At 42.2% G+C, this 21,900-nt stretch overlaps 1 protein-coding gene across 3 annotated transcripts in view; it reads left to right on the top strand.

Moving 5' to 3' along the window:
- Positions 1-21,900, top strand: part of IFI35 (interferon induced protein 35) — a 721,240-nt gene that overhangs the window by 672,737 nt on the left and 26,603 nt on the right. The window contains exons 2-4 of one of the 3 annotated variants that reach the window (XM_075177440.1): positions 2,462-2,512; positions 8,864-8,941; positions 21,533-21,601. In XM_075177440.1, coding sequence (XP_075033541.1) covers positions 2,489-2,512; positions 8,864-8,941; positions 21,533-21,601 — 171 coding nt within the window. In that variant the 5' untranslated portion in view covers positions 2,462-2,488. The remainder of the gene's footprint in view (positions 1-2,461; positions 2,513-8,863; positions 8,942-21,532; positions 21,602-21,900) is intronic. The other 2 variants (XM_075177441.1, XM_075177442.1) reach the window with 2 other exon arrangements.

Here is a 21,900-nt window from a genome sequence, read left to right as displayed (position 1 = left end):
TCCGCTGGATATTTCCACCCACAATGCCTCTATATTATCACCAATATTCTCGTATATAACTTCCTGAATACTTGGTTTTAATTCTGGCTTAATATAAAGACATACTCCTCCTCCCCTTTTATTTACCCTATCCCTCCTGAAGAGAGAATAGCCTTCCAAGTTGACTGCCCAGTCATGTGTATCATCCCACCAGGTCTCAGTAATACCTATAATATCATACTGCTCATTCATTGCTACTAGTTCTAACTTCCCCATTTTATCTGTCAGGCTTCTTGCATTTGCAAGCATACACTTAAGTCTATTGCCTCCCTTAGGTATTTCTTTTTGCTTTAAAAAGGGCTGCTCCTTATCGGCTATGCTTCCCTTTCCCCCCTCTCCACCCTGCTGGTCATAGTAGCTTATAGCAAGCAGCCTGCTCAATCATGAATCCTGTGGGCCCTGGTGCAGGAAAGCAGGGAGGAGGGAACCAGGTCCCACATTCATTAAAATGGATTCAAAGCAGTCCACATAAGAGCAGGATCAGCAAGCAGGTGCTGGCACCAGTCCTGATGGTAGTCATCCCTGTACGTCATCTGGTAAAGCCTATGTAAAAGTACATAGTCTTTATAAATCAGGGAAAAAAACACCCCCCCAAAAAAACAAGTATAAGTGTAGGGTGCAATCTACCCCCAAATAGGAAATGGACTTGGGGCATTTCTATATCACGTACAGTCTTGAAAGGCTGCTGTTTTGTCAATTTCACGATAAGGGTAGGGTGTCATACACAGACAGACACCAAACTGCCTTTGTCCATTTCTATTTATATTCTACAGTCTAGACCGGCTGAATTGTTTTCTATTTTACTACTAGTGGAGAGGGGGTCTGATACAGACTGACACCAAACTGCCTTTGTCCATTTCTTTTTATATTGTTCAGTCTATGCAGGCTGCTTCTTTTCTATTTAACTACAAGTGGAAGGGGGGGGGGGGCTCATAGACAGCCACCAAACTACCTTTGTCCATTTCATTTTATATTGTACAGTCTATGCAGGCTGCTTCTTTTTTATTTAACTACAAGTGGAGGGGGGGCTGATGCAGACAGAAACCAAACTGCCTTTGTCTATTTCTTTATATATTTAACTATAAGTGTAGGGTGTAATATACACCCAAAGACGATGGCTGCATTGCCAATAGGCTAAGATGGAGAGGAAGACAATAAGGTTTGTGTGCAGAATAAATGACGGCCTTACAGGGATTAAACTTTTTTTTCCCCTAATTTATTAGCTTTAGAATAACCTTTCTTATCCAAGAAACAGGTGGAGCACTAAATTAGGTTAATTTAGGCCAACAAAAAAATTGATTTTTAAACAAAATTGCAAAACAAAACCAAAACACGCAAGGGCGATTTTTCCAAAACCCGAACACGGTGGTCAGTGACCATCTCTAATATAAATATAGCTATAATAAAGACCTTTGGGTATATTTGCCAAGCTGCAGGTTTGAAAAAGTGGAGATGTTGCCTATAGCAACCAATCAAATTCTAGTGATCATTTATTTAGTACATTCTACAAAATGAAAGCTAGAATCTGAATGGTTGCTATAGGCAACATCTCCACTTTTTCAAACCCGCAGTTTAGTAAATATACCCCCTTGAGTTGTCTCACTCTCTCACACTCCCTCTTTATGTTCAAGATTAACAGACAGAAACGTGTGATGGGAGTTTGGTCATAAATGGATCTCCATTGTCACATGGATATATTAGTGTTAAGGGCAAATGATCTTAAAACCTAGTAGAATTCAATGTGTTTTTTTTTTAATCTAGACAACAAAGTGATGGTATTCAAAACCAACATAATCTCTGGACAATTTCAGCTTTGGGTACAGACTGTACTATGTTTGCCATATAAAACATGTTTCTTAAGTCTACAGGGGGAAAATATCTCTAGTAGAAAAATACAATGAAAACAATATTTGAGGTTAGTGTCCTTTTAAAAGAGTGAAAACATAAACTGCAAAGTAAACATGCAGTACATGAAGAAGAATAAGAAGTAAATGGGGTAAAAAATAGTTACAACAATATACAACTTTATGTGATGGACTCAACAATGCAGGGTTGGAAGAAGTCCTTAGGTAGAAAATATCAAGGGGCTACCAGTGGTGACATTTATTTAAAACTTGGCACAGTGTGGTAGTATCAAATTGTTATTTTATCATCTTCTTGATGCTATAATGCAAATGAATGGTTTCAATCTTGGTGGTAAATCTAATAATGAATAAAGTGACAACGTGTATTTTGGAGAGTACAAACTTCTCCGCTGCAGAACATCTGGGCTCACCTCGCTCCATGTCTGCACATGAATGCATCTGCAAATGAATATCTGTAGTAGATTGAAGAATAAATAAATAATCTATAGAGATTCAGTCAGGAAAAAGTTTGTTTATCATTTAATTAGTAAACACGTTTCTTATTTGTTTAATTACAGATATTATATCAGGTTACAGATATCAAGATGGCGGAACAGACGGTCGATGAGGTAAAAATAAAGGAAAAAGATAAAAAATAATGCAAGAATTATCTCCAATGCCTGTATAAAACATGTTGTGCCTGATTCATGTTTTGGCGTCCACCTGTTTGCGTAGTGTATCTTATGTGAAATAGCTCTGTGCATGTCTAGAAGGACTTTATGACAACGAACGCAATAGCATTCAATTCATGTCCGTACGCAACTGACACTGTCTATAACTTGAGAGGCGGAACAGGAGAGGTAAGGGCGGCACAGTGGCCTAGTGGTTAGCACTTCTGCCTCACATCACTGGGGTCATGAGTTCGATTCCCGACCATGGCCTTATCTGTGAGGAGTTTGTATGTTCTCCCCATGTTTGCGTGGGTTTCATCCGGGTGCTCCGGTTTCCTCCCACACTGCAAAAATATACTGGTAGGTTTATTGGCTGCTATCAAAATTGACCCTAGTCTCTGTCTGTCTATGTGTGTGAGTGTGTGTCTATATTAGGGAATTTAGACTGTAAGCTCCAATGGGGTAGGGACTGATGTGAATGAGTTCAACTAATTCAGCGCTGCGGAATTAGTGGCGCTATATAAATAAATGATGATAGACTAACATAGGCAATGTACAGTAAGTACACTTCAGCCATATCTTTTGCACCCATTACAGGTCAGGTGTAAATGCCAACTGATAGTGATAACTGACACAGCATAGTCCTTGAATTAAAAAGTACACGTATGCTTTCCAATTGTAGTCACAGAACAACTGTATGCAATTTTTTAATTTGTAACAGCGGAGGGATAATACATGTCACAAAACTTGGCAAAAATATAGCAAATAAACTATGCGGAAAATACAATAGCGAGGTGTAAATAGAATTTAAAGTAATATACAGACTTTCTGAGACCATTAATATAAAACATTTAAAAAATATATATATTTGAAAAAAAAATATTTTTATGAATGATTATATTGTTAATAATGTTATTTTAAATTTGAAGTTGTAAACTGATCTGATGTGAACTTTTATAGCTTACGCTGGTGACTACGAACAGCAAGTACCATTTAGGCCAGATTCAAACCAAAACGTATCTTGAGATATGCTTAGATTGGAATAGGGACGGAACTACTCTCAAGCTGCATTCTATTTTTAAATCTGGAACTTACATCCAAGTTGCGTTTGGACATGGATAAATGGTGGTGAGTACAAAGCAGAGCAAAAGATCATTAAGGTAGACTTCATCTTCTATAGGTGCTGACAGAGTCATCCTGACCACAGGATAGAGCAGTGTCATTGAGTTGTGTGGGAATAAACAATGGCTGAAACAGACAATATAATGGTGTCTTCTCAAACACTAAACAAAGATAGGTCTATGTCTGTACTTACACTGTACAGTCATGGCCAAACGTTTTGAGAATGACACAAATATTATTTTCCACGAAGTCTGCTGCCTCAGTTTATATGATGGCAATTTGCATATACTCCAGAATATGCAGAATGTCATGAAGAGTGATCAGTTGAATTGCAATTAATTTCAAAGTCCCTTTTTGCCATGACAATGAACTTTATGCCAAAAACAACCTTTCCACTGCATTTCAGCCCTGCCACAAAAGGACCAGCTGACATCAAGTCAGTGATTATCTCGTTAACACCGGTGAGAGTGTTGATGAGGACAAGGCTGGAGATCACTCTGTCATGCTGATTGAGTTAGAATAACAGACTGGAAGCTTTAAAAGGAGGGTGGTGTTTGAAATCATTGTTTTTCTTCTGTTAACCATGGTTTCCAGCAAGGAAACACGTGCAGTCATCATTACTTTGCACAAAATGGGCTTCACAGGCAAGGATATTGCTGCTAGTATGATCGCACCTAAATCAACCTTTATCAGATCATCAAGAACTTCAAGGAGAGAGGTTCAATAGCTGTGAAGTAGGCTTCAGGGTGCCCAAGAACGTCCAGCAAGCGCCAGGACCGTCTCCTAAAGTTGATTCAGCTGTGGGATCAGGGCACTACCAGTGCAGAGCTTGCTCAGGAATGGCAGCAGGCAGGTGTGAGTGCATCTGCACGCACAGTGAGGCGAAGACTTTTGGAGGATGGCCTGTTGTCAAGAAGGCCAGAAAAGAAGCCACTTCTCTCCTGGAAAAACATCAGTGACAGACTGATATTCTGTAAAAGGTACAGGGATTGGACTGCTAAGGTCTTGGGTAAAGTCATTTTCTCTGATGAATCCCCTTTCAGATTGTTTGGGGCATCTGGAAAAAACACTTGTTCTGAGAAGGAAAGTTGAGTGCTACCATCAGTCCTGTATCATGCTGACAGTAAAGCATCCTGAGACCATTCATGTGTGGGGTTGCTTCTCAGCCAAGGGAGTGGGCTCACTAACCTAGAACACAGCCATGAATAAAGAATGCTACCAAAACATCCTCCCGAGCAACTTCTCCCAACCATCCAAGAACAGTTTGGTGACAAACAATGCCTTTTTCAGCATGATGAAGCACCTTGTCATAAGGCAAAACTGATAACTAAGTGGCTCCAGGATCAAAACATGGAAGTTTTGGGTTCATGGCCAGGAAACTCCCCAGACCTTAATCCTATTGAGAACTTGTGGTCAATCCTCAAGAGGCAGGTGGACAAACAAAAACCCACAAACTCTGACAAACTCCAAGCATTGATTAGACAAGAATGGGCGGCCATCATTCAGTATGTGGCCCAGAAGTTGATCGACATCCCAGGGCGAATTGCAGAGGTCTTCAAAAAGAAGGGTCAACACTGCAAATATTGACTCTGCATAAACTTAATGTAATTGTCAATAAAAGCCTTTGACACTTATGAAATGCTTGTAATTTTACTTCAGTATAACATAGCAACATCTGACAAAAAGGTCTAAAAGCACTGAACTAGCAAACTTTGTGAAAACCAATTTTCTATTGTCTATCAGTAATGTATCCCCTCCTTGAAAGTGTCCAGGTTCTGTGGAGCTCGTTACTGTTTTTTTCTCTTATAAAAGAATTTATCAAGATAAGTGTAACACCCTCACATCCAGTCGGCCCCATATCGGCCGCATCTGTGGTCCCGAACTGACTCAGATGCCTATTAATAATCCATGAAAATTATTAATTGTCATGTCGGTACAAGTGTTTGGATTACAGTAGTTTGCAGTCCTCTATCAGTTGCAGGGACATACCACAGAGAAGAAATTTGGCATCAAATTTCTGGATTTTAGTTAATTTGGTCACCTATATTTGTGGCCAAATTTATCACCTAGGGCCTGATTGATGTTCGGTTTAAAAAAGAGCACAGAACTTGAGCGTAGTTTTGACCGTATTGGAATCGAAACGGATCTCAAGATACTTTTTGTTTTGGATCTAGGTGTAAATATACTCTGCCTAAATGGTACTTGCCTTACATAGTAGACAGACGTAACAGACAGCACTATACGCACCAGCAAGTGCACTATAAGGTCACATCAGAACATATACGAAAATATTCTATTATAAAATAAATGAACAACTAATTAACAGTTAATCATTAATATAATATGGATTTTCAAAGAAGAATTTTTTTTTATTTCTTTTTTGAATTAAATGCATAACGATGCTTTCAATGCGTGCTATACATACAATGCATTTTTATAGTATATCTTAAGTGCAGACAAATGTTCTGTGGTAGATAGTGGCACACACACGTGTAGTTTTTGAAACAAAGACTATGCCGTGTCAGTCATCACTATCAATCGACATTTACATTTGGCCTGTAGCTGGTGCATATTATACGGCTGAAACCAAATGTACTTACGGTAAACCCATTAATTAGTCACATCTGCATCAGAACGCCCATGGCAGGTCCTTACTGTACATGGCCTATGTTAACCCACTCCTTACCTCCCCCATGCCACCCCTCAGGCCATAGGCTGTTGTGTCGTTTGTGTTCAGACAAATGACACACATATAATTGCATTCATTGGAGTAAGGCCCGTATCTGAGCATGTACAGATTTATTTCACACAAAATACACGGTGGCTTAGTTTTTAGCACTTCAGCCTTTCAGCGCTGGGTTCATGAGTTTGATTCCCAAACAGGGCCTTATCTCTGTGAGGAGTTTGTATGTTCTCCCTGTGTTTGCGTGGGTTTCCTTCGGGTGCTCCGATTTCCTCCCACACTCCAAAAACATACTGCTAGGTTAATTGGTTGGTAACAAAAATTAACACTACTGTGTGTGTGTGTGTGTGTGTGTTAGGGAAATTAGACTGTAAGCTCCAATGGGGCAGGGACTGATGTGACTGACAAATATTCTATGTACAGCGCTGCGGAATTGGCGCTATATAAACAAATGATGATGATAAACAAATGGACGTACATCTAAATATCAATCAGTCTCTTAGTCTTTTGTTGTGCGCTCAGGCCCAATGGCAGAACTGGCCTCTGTGGCTATATTAAGACACCTGCCAATCACCAGCACTGATAGACTAGAGGATCAACACAGACCGCAGGAATTTGGGTATTCCCTCTAGACCAGAAATGCTGTGTAGAATATGAATAAATAAAATATCAAAGCTGCAGCACTTCAGTTTCTAGTGCTATAGAATCTCTTTCACTGGCTCAACTTTTCTGTAAATTAAATATAGGAAGTGTTTCTTCCAACAGTTAAGCTGGGTACACACCTATGCAATCATACCTCAGATGCAATGTCCTGACGAGCATGACCATTTATGTGCACACACCTACACAATTTACCTTCAGATCTGTGATCTTCATCTGTCATGATCATCTGCTGAAAAAGACATTGTTTCATCGTTGATGTGATTTCTATAAAACTAAATCAACAGATGCTTGGTGTTTTGGTACCATAAAACATGATTGTGGGAGCGTACACACTTTTGCAATATCGGAATTGTGTGTTTTGCACGATAATTGCGTAGGTGTGTACCCAGGAGGAGCGGAATGTCGGGCACTGTGAGGGAAAGCAGGAGTTATTTAGAAATGTGTTTTTGTAGATTTTAGGGACAGTACTCCAAATGATGGAAGAATACCTCGCCCAGAAATACCCAAAGCATTTAAAATAATAGATCCAATACCCATTAGTAACATTTACATATACATAAAAATCACCTTTATTGAGAAAGGCAAATCAACCTCCTACTGCCTCACCCCTGCCTCATCCCTCTTGATATCCTCTGCTTGCCCCAAGGCCTTTAAAGTCAACAACAAGAAAGGCCAAACCTGTTTGGTAATGATGGGGGGAGGGAGGGAGGACCAAGGGCAACTGCTTCCATGACCTTTCTTATTTTTAGAATTGATGAGAGAACTGTGAGTCTTCCTTCTGTTCTGTAGTTAGTTCACTATGCACCACATGTAGGCATCAATTGTGACACGTACAGGCACATTAATTACCTTATGCTGCATTACGTAGCTTGTAGCCGCTAATGACCTGGACTTTATAACATGATTTCGCAGTCATATTACTTTGGTGGTGCTGGTGTACAATGGGGTGTGCTTGCCTGCAGGGACACAATTTATTAACTCTCTTGCTGTTTGTAAACTCTTATTCTGTACACAAGATATTTGCACATTAGAAGCATCCCAGCGTGGTGCGACACGGCAAGAACTGCAGGTTTTTTTTGCTTTGTTTTTCTGAAATGCATATCTACAAACTTATAGTTTTATTTTTGTGCTCAGATTCAGGCCTTTCTATTCTGATAGATTTCTGGTGGCCTAGTCACCTATATCTCCCATTGGTGTAGCTACCGATGAAAGCAGTAGGGTTAGAGGTGAGATAGATTGAGCAGCTGAAAAGGAAATTAGATCAACCTACACTAGATGAGTTTTAGCTGTTCTCTGTCTCATCATTGTCTCAGACAACGCCATTTACTCAGTCCATATAAATCAAGTTATATAGACACAGGAGAGTGACCTATATATCAGTACTGTAGCACTGTTGTCGTCTCCTGGGATAGTACTAGAATCAGTCATTTCTTCTTTTGAAATTCCGTTTAATTAGTAGGGAGTAATTTTTTTCAGTCTACACATTTCTCTTTAAAGAGCACCTGTTACTTACATACATTTGTGGGCAGAGTTAAAATGCAGAAACCAGTGTACTAAGAAATAAGAACACATTGATTTATATATGCAGGGAAACCATTAAAAATCTAAATATTTAAAGTAAGTTTTAGATCCTCTTTATGTTCAATTTAAATGTTTGGTTTTATCACTGCATACAATATTGTAGGCATCAATTATGCCATTCTGACTGAATACGTTTAGTAAAAATCGCATGCAATCTTCACCCCAAGAGCTTACAGTTTACGAAGTTTATGAACCCTGTTCAACTGCATAATGGGTTGATGCCCTGATTTATCATTGGCTACATACATCTCATTTGTCAGATAACTTCAGATGGAGGAGCCCAAGTGAAGCTCAAGATAACACTTCGCACTCAATGTCCTGCCTCTAGCCAGTTGCAGGTACTGTGTATAATTGCAGGCTCTTGTTATATACGTCTATAATTATGAGTATGGCCACCGAGACGCTAGTGAGCAGTCTTGAAAATGAAACAAAAGATACTTCAAAAGCTGTATTCACAGTTGTAGCAGTAGCTTTGTCTGCTTAGAAAGATTTATTTATTTATTTAGCAAATGTTCTTTTTTTGAAGTGGAGGGAACAGCTTATTCTGAAGTTGGCACAATGTGCCCACCCTTCTGTAACCATAAATATCCCCTACAGTATACCCCATCAGTGCCCCTACCCATTATACCAGAACTGTAACACTGCACAGAACCCATTCCTGAGACCATTATACAATAGAGAACCCAGAGATCTGGTGGCTAGTATACCATTCAGAGCTCATTCCCTAATGACTAGTGTACAATATGGATCCCAGTGCAGTGGCTCAGTATTAAGTCTGGCCTTTGCAAGTGTGGGCCCCTCACTCTCCCATTGGAGGACAAGTGGCTATTTTCATTGGGGGTATGGCTAGTCTCAAATATATATTTTTTTAAAACTTACCTTACAAAATTTTTTCAATAAATGTGCAGTGAAGTTGAAAGCAGCAGGCAACACCATGTTTGTTGTTAAATCAGCTGCAGTAATTGTTGCTCGACTGAAACACAGCATTCTAAGCCACAACAAGCAGGAGTGGTGTGGTGTGTCGGTAACACAGTACTGCAACAATCCAATCATGAGTCTTAATGACTAAAAGCCTGGTACTGTTATGGTCAACACGTATTAGAATGTAGGCAAGAGTGGCAAATTAGCTTAACTGAACACAGAATACAATAATAGTTTTCTGCAAGAAAAAAAAAAGTATTTTATTAGAAATTGACTTTTTTTTTTTTTTTTTAAATATATTTTTATTAAGATTTTTGTCAAAGATAAACGGTACAGTATTTGTTATGCTCAAACAATTCATAACAATATTAACAACAAGAGTTTGCAAAACAGGTGAGGCATAGAACTCGGGGCCACCACAAACGTAATGGACCGTAGGATTAGTATTATGCAGATAAACGAGAGCCAACAAAGATATGGTTATGAGATATCCGGGGTACCATGAGGGGAAATTGGAGAAGGGGAAAGGGAGAGGAAATAGGAGAAGTGGAACATGGAGGGGAGACAGTTTGGGGGGGGGAGGAGGGAATGTTAGTAAGGGGAAGAGCAGAGAAGAAGGAGGAAGGGGAAGTAGAGCCTAGCTAGACTCAGCGCAGACAATTACTAAGGTAACATTGTTTTCATTCTTTAAGAAGGGGAAGGTGTGGCAGAGAAGTAATCTTGCCACCTGTGCCATGTGGAGAGAAATTTGTAAGGGCGATCATTAACTACACTAGTCATGTGCTCTAGGTTGTGTATTTGCCAAACACTTTGAATTAGTTCTGAAACAGAAGGGCTCTCTGACTGTTTCCATTTCTTGGCTATTAAGCATCTGGCTGCGGTCAGGATATGGGACGGGAGTAACCACATAATTTTGTGGGTGTCAGGGGGTAGTCGAGGGAGAAGAAAGTATGAAAGATGGAATGGAGATCTTAGATTAGACACTTTATAAATAAGGTCGGCTACCTCTTTCCAGAAGGGGATGATTTTCGGGCAGCTCCACCAGATGTGGGACAGGGAGCCACGCTGGCCACAGTTGCGCCAGCAGAGGTCCGAAGATGCCGGATAGATTGCTTTCAGTCTGGATGGGACTAAATACCACCGGAACAAAAGTTTGTAGGAGTTTTCTTTTATATTTGTACAGATGGAGGATTTGGCGACTGCCTCACGTATCTCAGTCCATTCCTCAGGATCCAGAGACTCGGCCATCTCCTCCTCCCAGCGGAGCTCATGAGTCTCCTTGTCAGGCAGATTATGATTCAATAGTAGAGAGTAGAAAGTAGATATCAAGCCTTTAGAAGACGTTTTGTTTTTACAGAAGGTTTCTAGGGGGGAACGATTGTGAGGAGCACGAGGGTCTATTAAGGAGGTGAAAATGTGACGAATTTGAAGATATTGATAAAACACGGAGGACGAGAGATGGAAACGCTTGCGAAGGTCAGCGAAGGTCGGAAAAAAACCTATTGGGACAATATCTGAAAGAAACAAAATATTCTGTTTTGTCCATTGGGAGAAGGATTTCGGGTTGACCCCTGGAGGGAAAGAGGGGTTATGCCATAGAGGGAACATCTGCTTGGGATTAGACAAGAGTTTAAAAGTGCGGGTGCTATATCTCCAAATTTCAATAGAGAAACGAACTGTAGGGGGGAGGGAGAGCAGGGGAGGGAGGTCCTTAGGGTCTAGCCAGAACAAAATACTGGGAGATAGCATCTGGAGGAGGTCAGCCTCTGTGTCGACCCAAAGCCTAGTTTGGGGGGCAGAATGAGAGAGAACGGCTTGGGTGAGGTGTGACGCCAGGTAGTATTTATGGAGGCATGGTAGCCCCAAACCACCATTCCGGGCGTGACGAAAGAGAACTTTGAGACGAACTCTAGGACGACGGCCGGACCATATAAATTGTGAGATGCTTGCCTGGAGATCTTTCAGAAAGAGTGATGGGACCCGTACAGGGAGAGTCTGGAAAAGGTAAAGAATCCTTGGTAGAATATTCATCTTAACTGAAGCAACTCTACCAATCCAAGAAATATACCTTGGGGACCAGGACTTGAGGTCGCGCTTCAGGGCGGATATTAGTGGGGGAAAGTTGGCCGAAAATAGACGATCATATGTTTTGGTGAGATTGACACCTAAGTATTTAATGTGATGGGGTTGCCAGTGAAATTTGAAGGTGTCTTGCAAGTGAGTTTGGGTGTTCGGATGGAGATTAAGGGCTAGAGCTTCAGTCTTGTCGGGGTTGATTTTAAAGTTTGAGAGAAGACCGTACTCGTTAATTTCAGCAAAAACGGACGGGACAGAGACATGAGGGTTTGTAAGGGTTAGAAGGACGTCGTCTGCGTACAGGGCTAGTTTCGTCGATCTTAAACCTGTGGAAATACCAGATATATTAGGGTTGAGGCGAATCCTGGAAGCCAGAGGTTCCATCATTAGGGCAAAGAGGAGGGGAGAGAGGGGGCATCCCTGTCTGGTACCATTCCGAATTGAGAAAGCCGCAGAAGCACATCCGTTAGTCAGGACCGTTGCTGAGGGGTTGAAGTAGAGAGAGGCAATTCCATTGAGGAAGGGACCTTGGATGTTTGATGCTATGAGAACCTCGCGCATGAAAGGCCATGAAACCCGGTCAAAGGCTTTTTCAGCGTCGAGCGCGAGCACCAGAGCCGGGGTTTTAAGCTTATTCGAAGCATGGATTAAGTTGATGACTTTCCTTGTGTTATCGGCTGCCTGGCGGTTGGGAATGAAACCCACCTGGTCAGGGTGGACCAAGGAGGGGATCACACCGGCCAAGCGGTTTGCTAAAATCTTCGCGAAGCGTTTCAAATCAGTATTTAGTAATGATATTGGGCGATAACTTGCACACAGACTAGGATCCTTACCCTCCTTCGGGATCACCACTATATTGGCTCTGGTGGTGGCGCTGTCAAACTTTTGGCCCTTGAGGATCGGGTTAAAAAGATCTAGGAGCATGGGTGAAAGGACAGGGAGCAACTTTTTGTAATATATGGCCGTGAGACCATCCGGGCCCGGGGCGGAGGTATTTCTCAAAGATTTGACCGTATGTTTTAATTCGTCAGTAGATATATCCTGACTAAGTGAGGTAGATTGCGATACGCTTAGCGCTGGTAGACCACAAGTATTTAAGAATGTTTTAATACGAGATCTGAGGTCTCTAGGGGGGGGAGCGTCAGTTTGAAGGTCGTATAGTTTGGAGTAAAATTCCTGGAATCGGTTAGCTATTTTCTGTGGATCAAATTGCTTACAGGAGGAGGCGTCTAGAATATGAATAATTCTGTTGCGGGTCCGTTTGGAGCGTAAACTACGAGCCAAGAGGGCGTCAGCTTTATTTCCTTTCTCATAGAATCTTTGGCGGAGCCATTTCAGGGTGTTGGCTGCTTTAGTAGATAAAAGTTGCTGTAATTGAGCTTTAACAGCCAGGATTCTGAGATAAGTTTTGCGTTTTGGGTAGCGTTGATGTTTCTTGGTGAGGGAGAGAAGCTCAGATTCGAAATCTTGAATCCGAGCTAAATTAACTTTTTTCTGGGCTGATGACATGCTAATTAAGAGGCCTCGGATAGTGGCTTTATGAGCCTCCCATAAAACAGAGTGCGAGATATCCGGGGAGGAGTTGAAATTCTTGAACTCCTCGATTGCCTGTGACACTTTCTGTAAGTTTTCCGGTTTGGTGACAAGGGTGTCATGCATGCGCCAGGATCGATGAGGGCGGACTGCGGGAAGGATATCCACATTAAGGGAGACCGCCGCGTGATCTGACCAGGTAACTGGGATTATATCCGAAGAGCGCAGGGAGGAGGTGGAAGATTTATCTGTGAAAATCATGTCAATGCGTGTATGGACGTTGTGAGGGACGGAGAAATGTGTGTATGCGCGAGCAGAAGAGTACAAGACCCGCCAAGAGTCATAGAGATCATACAGCTTTATTAGGGAGCAGAGATGACGAGAGTCTCTAGAGGTCCGCAAGGAGGAGGGTGACGGAGGAGAGCGGTCTAGCTTGGAATCCAACGTGACATTGAAGTCTCCACCCAGAATGACGTGTCCCTTAGCTGACTGAAAAAGTTTAGCGAAGAAATCTGAAAAGAAGGATCCCTGTCCCACATTAGGAGCATAGAGAGTCGCTATGGTAATGGACGTTTGGGAAATAGATCCAATCAGTATTGTATATCTGCCTTGGTCATCTGTTATTGTAGAATGTACAGTTAATGGGACTGACTGGTGGACTAGGATAGCAGTACCGCTAGTTTTATGAGGGGAGGTGGAATAAAATGCGTGCGGAAAGGTTCTATTTGTAAGGCTTGGGTGCGAGTGTGTGAAATGCGTTTCCTGCAAGAGGACTATGTGAGCCTTCAGGCGTTTTAATTCTTGAAGCGCCATGGTGCGTTTCTGTGGGGCATTGAGACCGTTAACATTTAAAGATATTATCTTGATAGTCATGGTGGGTGTAGAGAAGGAAAGCTTAATGAGGCAAGTCTGCGAGCTAGGCAGAGAGGGGGGATCAGAAGAGATGTTAGTATGAAGGGGGAGGAAGGGGAAGAGAAGGGACCGGAGATGGGGGTCCCAAACTCCGGTTTAAACCTATGTGGAAGACACATCCTGTGTGTCAATGGGGTTCGTGGGGGTCGTGACTGGCAGTCCAAGTGACAGTCACGGACTAGAACAAGTTAACAAAATTGTCAAGTTAGAAGAGGGGAAAGTATGGTGAACCTTGGGGAAGGGGTCGTGATCTGAGGGGGCATTTTGGGGGTGATGTCATGTCCAGGGAGAGGCCGAAGAGATATATCCCGAAATTCCATATGGACAATGGCATATCATTTGAAATGGCATAAAATCATGTCTAATATAATAAAGTGAAGTATGGGGGGGACATCTAGAGAAGCGGGCAACATCGCAAAAGTGGATTAACGACTATATACAACTGGGGGGGGTCTCTCGTCAGGTCAGGAAGAGATAAAATGTGTGCGTTTTAGAGGTTCAGGGTTTGTATAGGGAAAAATCTGAGAATCAAGTGGACACACCGACAGTAACATGTTTTAAATCAACAGCGTCTAAGAGGACTAACAACACCTCTAGAATAGCGGACATATCTAAAGGCAGTTATTGGGTAACAATAACCTATCTAGGATACCCTTGTCAAAATAGTGTACCTTAGGGAGGACTCACTGTGTAAACATAAACTCCATATAACATCACAATGACGGGCTTTTAAACAGACTTTTAACAAGCGAGAAAACATTATGCGAAACATCAAACAAGAGTTATTGGAAACAAGGGTAACATGGTGTGTTGACTAACAGAGTCAGATGAGTACTATTAAGTCGAGTCCTCTGAGGGGAATCCGGGGTCTGGATCAGCGTTGATCCGGGGGTCCGAAGGACCTGTATTGGAAAGCATAGAAATTGACTTTTTATATAGAAGTTAGTCAGTTCTCTCCCTTTTACCAGGGATAAACAAGTATTTTAGAATCTAGGAGTCAGCCTGAAGGTTTAGGAGGCAGGAAAATGTTATGTTAATATGGTATCTCACTCCAGAACATAATCCTTCTCTATTCCCTTCTATCTTGACCTCATACCTCACTTGTATATCCTGTCAAAATTATATTGTTTAGTATTTCACTCCACAAACCTATTTACCCTCTGTTCGCCATCATAATTACCCACTCAATACCCATCTCCAGCCCTCTCTCCTCTCATCATCCTCATCTTCCCATAATCCTACTGTCAGCACATCCCCTGCAATATCATCTCCCCTTTACACAGTACAGTCAGCAGGTTCTCTCCACCATGTCCCCCCCATCCCTATGGTTTTCTCATCCCCCAGGGTCCTGCCCTCCCCTTCAACTCACCACTGTTCTCTCTCTTCTCTCTACACCACCATTGTTCTTTCACCTTACCTCACCCCCTCATTCTTACCTCACCCCCTCATTCTTAGCTCACCCCCTTACCTCACCTTACCTCACCCCCTCATTCTTACCTCACCCCCTCATTCTTAGCTCACCCCCTTACCTCACCCCCTCATTCTTACCTAACCCCCTCATTCTTAGCTCACTCCCTCATTCTTAGCTCACCCCCTTACCTCACCCCCTCATTCTTACCTAACCCCCTCATTCTTAGCTCACCCCCTCATTCTTAGCTCACCCCCTCATTCTTAGCTCACCCCCTTACCTCACCCCCTCATTCTTACCTAACCCCCTCATTCTTAGCTCACCCCCTCATTCTTAGCTCACCCCCTTACCTCACCTTACCTCACCCCCTCATTCTTACCTCACCCTCTTACCTCACCCCCTCATTCTTAGCTCACCCCCTTACCTCACCCCCTCATTCTTACCTCACCCCCTTACCTCACCCCCTCATTCTTAGCTCACCCCCTTACCTCACCCCCTCATTCTTAGTTCACCCCCTTACCTCACCTTGCCTCACCCCCTCATTCTTACCTCACCCCCTTACCTCACCCCCTTACCTTACCTCACCCCCTCATTCTTACCTCACCCCCTCATTCTTACCTCACCCCCTTACCTCACCCCCTCATTCTTACCTCACCCCCTTACCTCACCTCACCCCCTTACCTCACCCCCTCATTCTTACCTCACCCCCTTACCTCACCCCCTCATTCTTACCTCACCTTACCTCGCCCCCTCATTCTTACCTTACCCCCTTACCTCACCCCCTCATTTTAACCTCACCCCCTTACCTCACCCCCTTATTCTTACCTCACCCCCTCATTCTTACCTCACCCCCTTACCCCCTTACCTCACCCCCTCATTCTTACCTCACCCCCTTACCCCCTTACCTCACCCCCTCATTCTTACCTCACCCCCTCATTCTTAGCTCACCCCCTTACCTCACCCCCTTATTCTTACCTCACCCCCTCATTCTTACCTCACCCCCTCATTCTTACCTCACCTTACCTCACCCCCTCATTCTTACCTCACCCCCTTACCCCCTTACCTCACCCCCTCATTCTTACCTCACCCCCTTACCTCACCCCCTTATTCTTACCTCACCCCCTCATTCTTACCTCACCCCCTCATTCTTACCTCACCTTACCTCACCCCCTCATTCTTACCTCACCCCCTTACCCCCTTACCTCACCCCCTCATTCTTACCTCACCCCCTTATTTTTACCACACCCCCTCATTCTTACCTCACCCCCTTACCTCACCCCCTTATTCTTACCTCACCTTACCTCACCCCCTCATTCTTACCTCACCCCCTTATTCTTACCTCACCCCCTCATTCTTACCTCACCCCCTCATTCTTACCTCACCCCCTTACCTCACCCCCCTCATTCTTACCTCACCCCCTTGCCTCACCCCCTCAATCTTACCTCACCTTACCTCACCCCCTCATTCTTACCTCACCCCCTTACCCCCTTACCTCACCCCCTTACCTCACCCCCTCATTCTTACCTCACCCCCTTACCTCACCCCCTCATTCTTACCTCACCTTACCTCACCCCCTCATTCTTACCTCACCCCCTTACCCCCTTACCTCACCCCCTCATTCTTACCTCACCCCCTTACCTCACCCCCTTATTCTTACCTCACCCCCTCATTCTTACCTCACCCCCTCATTCTACCTCCCCCACTCACACACACACACACACACCGCAGTTCTCGTACCTCATCAGTCTGACAGGCCAGATATTGGCTCCTTTTTAAAGCATTTAAGTGTCATAGGCATGAGACTGCAATGCTTAAAGTAGAAAGGAAAAAACTCTGCAAAATTTATTTTACTATTAGGTCTGTGGTATAACTATCATACCGGCAGCACCCTTGTGCGTTTGAGGCCCTAGAGGTTTGCTTCCACGATGCCCTGTGCCGTGCCCCCCCCCCCCCCCTCCCCCACAAAACATAGCTGCGCAGAGTGTTAGCATTGCTGGCTCATACTAAACATACTGACAGGATAATTGGCTAGTTCGGCTAATTAATTGCATAACTACATTAACACTAGTGTGTGAGTGTTTGTATGGGACAGGGACTGATATGAATGATTTAAACATTCACTGTAAAGTGTTGTGTAATACATTAGCACTATATAAATGAGAATAGTAACAATAATATACGATTGCTGGCCAATGTACAATATAGAGCCCATTCCCTGGTGCACAGTGTACAGTACAGAGTTCATTCCCTGTAACTAGTGTGTTCTTATCTGTCATTGATCCTCCCATCTCATATACAACCTGCTGCCAGTCTATTGGCTGAGAGCAGCACCTTCTCTCATCCTCTACTTAATTCTAGGAGCCAATGGGAGTTTAGTGCTGGTTAGCCTGAATGATATTAATCCATAATAAAATGGTAAATGTTGTGTTTATCATTTTTTTTATGTAATAATTATTTATTACTTATCCATTAAATATATATCTAGATTTTGTTTCTATGTAAACTCATAATTAATGAAAAACTTAAAACAATAAACAAACATTAGTTTTTATATTTTTCTTTTAAGTACTAGACTTATTTTATGATTTTTGTAGCTGGATATGTTGATTGATATGTGAATGAAGGAAGATTGTGCAATGATTTTAGAGGGTTATACATCATCTTCCCTTCCAAGACAATTACAGGGGGGTATTCAATTAGGTTTCCGGTCCGTGGTAATGCGCCGGAACAGGCCGCGAAGGCAATCGACGGTATCGCAATAACGTGGATTTTCGTGCGCGCCCCATCGGGTTGCGAAGGAAAATCTGCGATATTGTACCGTATTACCGTCAATACTGCACTTTGTGCGGTAACGCACCGGGAACCTATTGAATACCCCCCACTTTGTTTATTTGCATCTTTGTTATCTCTGGCTGTTATGCGATTCAAATGTGCTCTAAACTCTCTCACTTTAACATTTCAGTACATTCATCATCATCTATTTATATAGCGCCACTAATTCCGCAGCGCTGTACAGAGAACTCATTCACATCAGTCCCTGCCACAATGGAGCTTACAGTCTAAATTCCCTAATATAGACACACACTCACACATAGACACAGACAGACAGACAGTAACAAAGACATATAGAGCTGGTTCAGAGGAGCATTATTTGCTCATGCCACTTTCCAAACAATTTACACTGTCGCTTCTGTGCACACCAGCGGGGGCTTACACAGGATTTCTAGAAGGGCCTTTCCAAATGTTTGATTTTAGGACAAAGGAAAAAAAAAAACTGAAACAGCAAGCTTGCAACAGATAGTTGTTTGTAGTCACAAAGTGTCGCTAATAACATTATACTATACTATACTTATACATTTTTAGTGATTGGGATTATATTACAGTCTATATATGCATTTATGCTACAGGGTTTACTTTAAATTTGTTGGTCATATAAGGCAGCACCTAAGAATCAGCACACTACAAGGTCAGTTTTTTTGACTAGAACAAAGATAAAGGAAGGGCCCCCGCCCACACTGTTAATAGTGGACATAAAAGTTTCACTAAGTATGAAACAAAAGTGACAATACTGTGCAGATTATATATAGATAGTAGGGGCTTTTACACTCTGTTCAGTACTATTTTACTTGTGGTGAAATTAGCTACATAAAAAATTTAGTGTGCGTTTCAGATATATTCTGTACTGCAGTCACTAAGATACATTTACCATATAGACCAAATATCTCTATACTATCAGTAGCTCCAGCTGTGTCCACCATGTGGTCAATGCAGCAGGCTGGAGTGCAGGTAAAAAGCTATTGTTTTACAGATACCTACACCCAACACACAGGAACACCCAAACCAATTAAAATACAAATTAAGGTCAATGTACCAGATTAAAATAACCAACCTCCATAGCAGCACACAGTGAAGCTGGGTACGTACACACTACAGGGTTTTCGTCCAATAATCGGCTCAACCAGCCAACATACGACCGCTCGTTCAAAAGTCGGGTCAGTGTGTGTAGTGACACGATGGTCGAAAGTCTGCCCAAATGGTCGATTGTCGCCTCATTTGGTTGGTCGTACCGTTTAATATTTTCGTTCCAATCTCATTTCCGTTGTGTAGTGTGTATAAACTTCCGACCGATGTTGCTTCCGTGTGAACGAAAGTGCAATCGTTGCTCACGACAACATGGCTGTAAAAAGTCGCTAAAGGGACGTCCGCTCTTCCCTTTATCGTCTAAAACAAGGCTAGTGTGTATGCAGTCCATGGACCGAGCGATCGGACCATCGATCGGCAAGTTGGTGGAAAATTCTGTAGTGTGTACCTAGCTTAACCCACAGTTGGTGGGGGTGGAGAGGTTCTGGACAACAGGAAAGAGGGCAATCAGGCACCATAATCTATGATCCCAACGTCTACACAATTTTCAGGCCTGCTTAATCATGCTGTTTGGAGCGCAGCATGAACAAATTCTATGAATATGCTCTTCTGAATAAGCCAAAATAATATGTACATTTATTCACAAAATATATTTTACCTGTTAGATAATTACATAGAAAGACAATCTTCTTAGCATAATAATTTTTGCCAAAAGAAAAATGTCATTACTTTTGGAAGCAATTAATAATTGATACATTACATTTATTATGGGTGCAAGACAAAGAAGCATCAACCTATTTTCCACAGTGTTGTTTTGTTTGTGCAGGGAGTATTCTTAACACCTGTCCCCAGATGGTAGTCATTGTGTGGGCTGAACCAATATTCATCAGGATATTGCTTTGTAAGGCAGTGCTTCCTTGTGAATTGATAGGCTGCTTTTACCTGTTGGTTCAGGCTACAGAATGGCTGCCTCCACTCTATGTAGAACATGTACTAATAATCACCCTTCTGTTCCCTAATCTGAAAAATGTGCTTTTAACACCTAGCTCTTGCATGCTGGCTTCAGCTGCCAATTTCTGATGAAAGAGGAGCTTTGACATCACAGCAGCCTATTAGAGCCAATAAGATACTTGGGCCTGATTCATTAAGGATCTTAACTTGAGAAACTTCTTATTTCAGTCTCCTGGACAAAACCATGTTACAATGCAAGGGGTGCAAATTAGTATTCTGTTTTGCAGAATTTAAGCACACAAATATCAACTTTAAATTTCAGTGTACAAATAAGCTATCAAGTATTTGTGTGCTACATGAAAAAACAGTCAGTATTTAACTTATGTGCAAAACAGAATACTAATTTGCACCCCTTGCATTGTAACATGGTTTTGTCCAGGAGACTGAAATGAGAAGTTTCTCAAGTTAAGATCCTTAATGAATCAGGCCCCTTGTCTTTATCTTTCTTCTCTATCTCCTGTCTCAAAGAGATAACAGGATATATATTAGAAGACTGAGAACCTTGAACCATGGAGAGTACACAAATCATGCCCCCTATACAGTATTACTTATTTCCAAGGGGGTGAGACTTTATTTAGTTTTACATTTTTTGACTGTTTTGAAACTGGCAAACATTGCTGCACATATTTACTCTCTCCCCACAACCCACCACCCAGGATTAACAGGAGGGGCCCAGTAGTCCTTGGCATTGGGCCAGGAATCTGAAGTGAAGGGGGCCCGAACCCTTAGTGCACCCTCTTTTTCCACTGCATTTTCTGCATTTTTCCAGGTGGTTTGACAAAGTATTACTTGATCAATTTAGCGCTTTACATTCTTTTCATTGTAAAAAATGGGACCTTGATTTTTAATTGTAAATTTTACATTTTCCGGCCAGCGGTTTGAAAACTGCCAAAAAAGCCTAAGTTGTCAGCTTCACAAAACTGCAGATTAGTTAAATTCACCCCCCCCCCCCCTCCTCCACCACCTCTCATTTGGAACTCTGTCTCAAATCCTCCCCAAGTTCACCCTAAGTTCATGTTATCTCTTGCAGCTCTATTTGTACCTAGTCTAAATCTCTGCTGACAGATCTATGTATAATATATATATATATATATATATATATATATATATATATATATATATATATATATATATATAGCTTTTATGCTGAAGAGAAAGTAAAACTAATTACACAGAATTGTTGACACATAACTCATCTTCATTCTAGGTTGGGTTTGTACATGTTGGAGAGCAGAAAATGACAGAAGATTTGAGAACAGAGATACAAATACATAAGGTAGGTGTCTGTTTTTTTGCCTTTCACTTCTACAAAACAAAATACATGACAGTTCACATAAAATCTATATGAGATAAAGCAATGTGACATATAGGGGCATATTCAATTGTCCGGTTCCCGTGGCGCTTTTAAACTATTACCGTTATTACGGTAATAGTTAGTTGGATTTCAGCTCAGGGAGCTGCGAGCTGAAATCCAGCGAGAAAACTACCGTAACGGTTTTTCCGAGCACTATTACCGTTTCCGCCGACAATTGAATATGCCCCATAGAGGTGCTGGGAGTCACTGAGGGGTTCCAT

The sequence above is a fragment of the Mixophyes fleayi genome, chromosome 6, assembly GCF_038048845.1.
Source record: "Mixophyes fleayi isolate aMixFle1 chromosome 6, aMixFle1.hap1, whole genome shotgun sequence".
Taxonomy (NCBI): Eukaryota; Metazoa; Chordata; class Amphibia; order Anura; family Limnodynastidae; genus Mixophyes; species Mixophyes fleayi.
The sequence above is the reverse complement of the archived record's forward strand: the minus strand, read 5'-3'. Positions and strand labels throughout refer to the sequence as shown.